At 40.5% G+C, this 2,967-nt stretch overlaps 1 protein-coding gene across 5 annotated transcripts in view; it reads right to left on the bottom strand.

Annotated features, from left to right (window-relative positions):
- Positions 1 to 300, bottom strand: part of khk (ketohexokinase) — a 17,185-nt gene extending 16,885 nt beyond the window's left edge. For 4 of the 5 annotated variants that reach the window (XM_005753648.1, XM_005753650.1, XM_005753649.1 and 1 more), the window contains exon 1: positions 93 to 300. In XM_005753648.1, the coding sequence (XP_005753705.1) occupies positions 93 to 187 (95 nt within the window). In that variant the 5' untranslated portion in view covers positions 188 to 300. The remainder of the gene's footprint in view (positions 1 to 92) is intronic. The other variant, XM_005753651.1, reaches the window with a different exon arrangement.
- Between the last annotated feature and the right edge of the window lie 2,667 nt (positions 301 to 2,967).

Genomic DNA, 2,967 nt, shown 5'->3' with positions numbered 1-2,967 from the left:
CTAACCTGCTGTCAGCTTTAGCCTGCAGGCTAACCTGCTGTCAGCTTTAGCCTGCAGCTTAACCTGCTGTGAGAGTTAGCCTGGATGCTAACCTGCTGTCAGTGTCTTCTTCAGGGTATTTGTTCACCACGTTGATGATGTCGAGACACACCAGCCCCACACACAGAATCTTCTTCTGCTGTTCCATGCTGGTCCACACAATGACAGACACACACACTCTCTGTGATCCGAGGGTGTTAGAAACGCACACTCAGGTGGACTTTGAAACACTTCCTCCCATGATTCCCTCAGAGTAGTGATGCGCGAATTATGAACGAATCGTTCAATACTCGAGAATCACTTTACTGACTCATGAATCATGATTCACAAGCCCAACTGACTCACTGACTCATCCCTGTTGCTGTTAGCAGCAATGTATCTAGCTTATAATTAAAATTGTGGAGAAAAACAACATCCAGTATCTTAACAAAAAATTTTCTGCTCTGAACTGGAAGAAAAAACCCTGAGTAGAAGCTCACATCAAGAAAATAGCTCCTCGGTTCACAGTAGCATCGCTCTGCTAACATGCTAACAGCACATTTGAGCTACTCACCCCCTCCCTTCCTGTGCCGAATCGTAAGCGTAAGCGAATCACTCAGGACTCACTAACCCCCTCCCTCCTGGCTCACAGCTTCTTCTTCTTCTTCTTGGTTGGCAACCAATGTTAAGGCGCATTAACGCCCCCTGGCTCACATTTCAGTGGACATTTAGATGAGAAAATATATATTTAACGCATTTAAGGAAAATACTAATAAAATAAAAATAAACAAAATAAATGTTTATTTAGCAATTTTGATAGGAAATTGCTTAATTTTAGAAATGTTTTTGCTCTTTTTTTCTCTATAAAATAGTTGTTTTCTTTTAGAATCATTCATCTTAGCAGTAGGATTTACATGAAAAGAGAAACAAATTAAGTTTGAGTGAAAATGTACATTTTTTGCACTCTCTGGTCAACTGACTCAGTGAATCAAATGACTCAAAAAACACGATTCACTTTGGTGAGTGACTCATTAAAACTCGATTCAGTAAAAAGAATCAAATTTACCATCACTACCTCAGAGTGAAGTCACAGCAACAAACTGCGGCTGTATCCCAATTCAGGGTCTGCAGCCTTAAAGTACGCAGCCTTAACGGTCCTCAAGGGGCGTACTCAAAGACCGCTAAGGCCGGAAGTGCGAGGCTTGTGAAATGGGACGGTCTAGCCTTTGTCGCGCTGCCCAGGTTGCCTAGCAACCATGATACAAACCACTGGAAACGTTTCATACAGCTTTGTTTGACAGAAATGAAGGAGAACACATTTTGTTCATTTGTTTCTACATGAACTCTGTGTGATTTATTGAGTATCTGAGGCTGAGACCACAGGACTGTAAAACATGATTGTTGGGCTTCATTTCTGTACTGAACAGTCATTTTAATATTAGTTAGTAAATAACAATTAGCTGATGTTGTTCATGATACTAAAGATTCAAGTTGCAGTTATTTATATATCCTATCACCTTAAATCTTCACTCAAAGACGAGTATCTTTGACAGTGTATATATAGATGTGTTATACATAAGAGCGAAATATTGTTCATTTAATATGTTGGCATTACTAAATTTGGTTCAATGCTTACATATATGTATGAAAACAAAATGTACGAAGAGTAGACTGATATATGAAATATTCCTTTATTGGGTGAGAAAATCAGACCATGTCATAACTGCTTTAAGTCATACAGAATAGATATCAGAGCCTTAAACAGGCTGACTTCTGCTAAATGGGTCAAACTGGGCAGAAAGTCTACAAACACATAACATCCTTATAGAATATGTTGTAACACTATAGATCAACTTACCTCAGAATATATAAAGCATATAAACAATTACAGCAATATGATGCAACACACACAGCAGTGCTACTAATGCAAAATACTCAAAGCTTCATAGAACTGAAACAAACATTTATTTTTAGCTCCATTCTGCTGCTGATACATACTTTAGGTTTATGAACATTAAACTTGTTGCTGCCTTTCATAGTGTGTAACCTGAACACTATGTACTAACTCTGAGTTTGTTAATCCTGAGATGTTGGTTTTTTTTTCCCAGAAAGTCAATTAACTTCTACTAGTTAGCTGGTAACAAACATTATGACCTAAACCTGCTAACTGCCAGGTTTTCTTCAACAAATCTTGATTCATTTCCTCATTCATAAAGTTTTTGCAAAAGTTTTTGTTTTTTAATGCTTAACATGAGTGCTTTTACAATCCTTTAGTTGTCAGTATATAAGGATGAGAACAGCTAGCTTTATAATCAGGTAGAATAAAATCTATATGTTTCCGTGTGACTCTGTGGACAATAATCCAACTGGAAGAGTCCTTGCACTGTAAACATTTACTGTATATTACTGTAGGAATCACTGTTTATATAAACATCTGTATAACTTCCAGCGCCGCTCCGAGCTAGCAGCCAGTATCAGCAGCTCCGGCCTGACCGAGTCCTTTGTCTCTCTTTAATATATGTTTCTTTGTTGTTTTTGTTTTTCTATTGTGGACTGCTGTCCCCCACAATGGAGCTCAGAATTCTATGGACAATGGTGTTCTTTATTACATTTTTTACGCCCTCCCATTGTTTACAGCAGGGATCAGCTGTTAGCCCTCGGAGCCTCCGCTGCCCTGCCTACCGCCGAGCAAGCTAACATCCCCCGCGAGGTGAGGAGGAAGAGACGCGGTACTCAGGCCGGGATTGGGCGTCGCAGTAAAGTTAGGAGGTACTATGGGGAATTATGGGGAATATGAGATCTCTCCCCAATAAAGTAGACGAACTGGCGGCTCTTAGGGGTTAGGATGAGTGTTTGGGCCCCTCCTCCAATTGGAGGCGGGCGGTGCACGGGCCATCCCTCGGTAAGGGGCCTGGACCTTGGATTGTCCACGGCGTCCGCCATGGCGCA

The sequence above is a fragment of the Pundamilia nyererei genome, unplaced genomic scaffold (genome assembly GCF_000239375.1).
Source record: "Pundamilia nyererei isolate P.nyererei 1_Seehausen unplaced genomic scaffold, PunNye1.0 scaffold00447, whole genome shotgun sequence".
Lineage (NCBI taxonomy): Eukaryota > Metazoa > Chordata > Actinopteri > Cichliformes > Cichlidae > Pundamilia > Pundamilia nyererei.
This window is presented reverse-complemented; position numbering and strand designations above follow the sequence as displayed.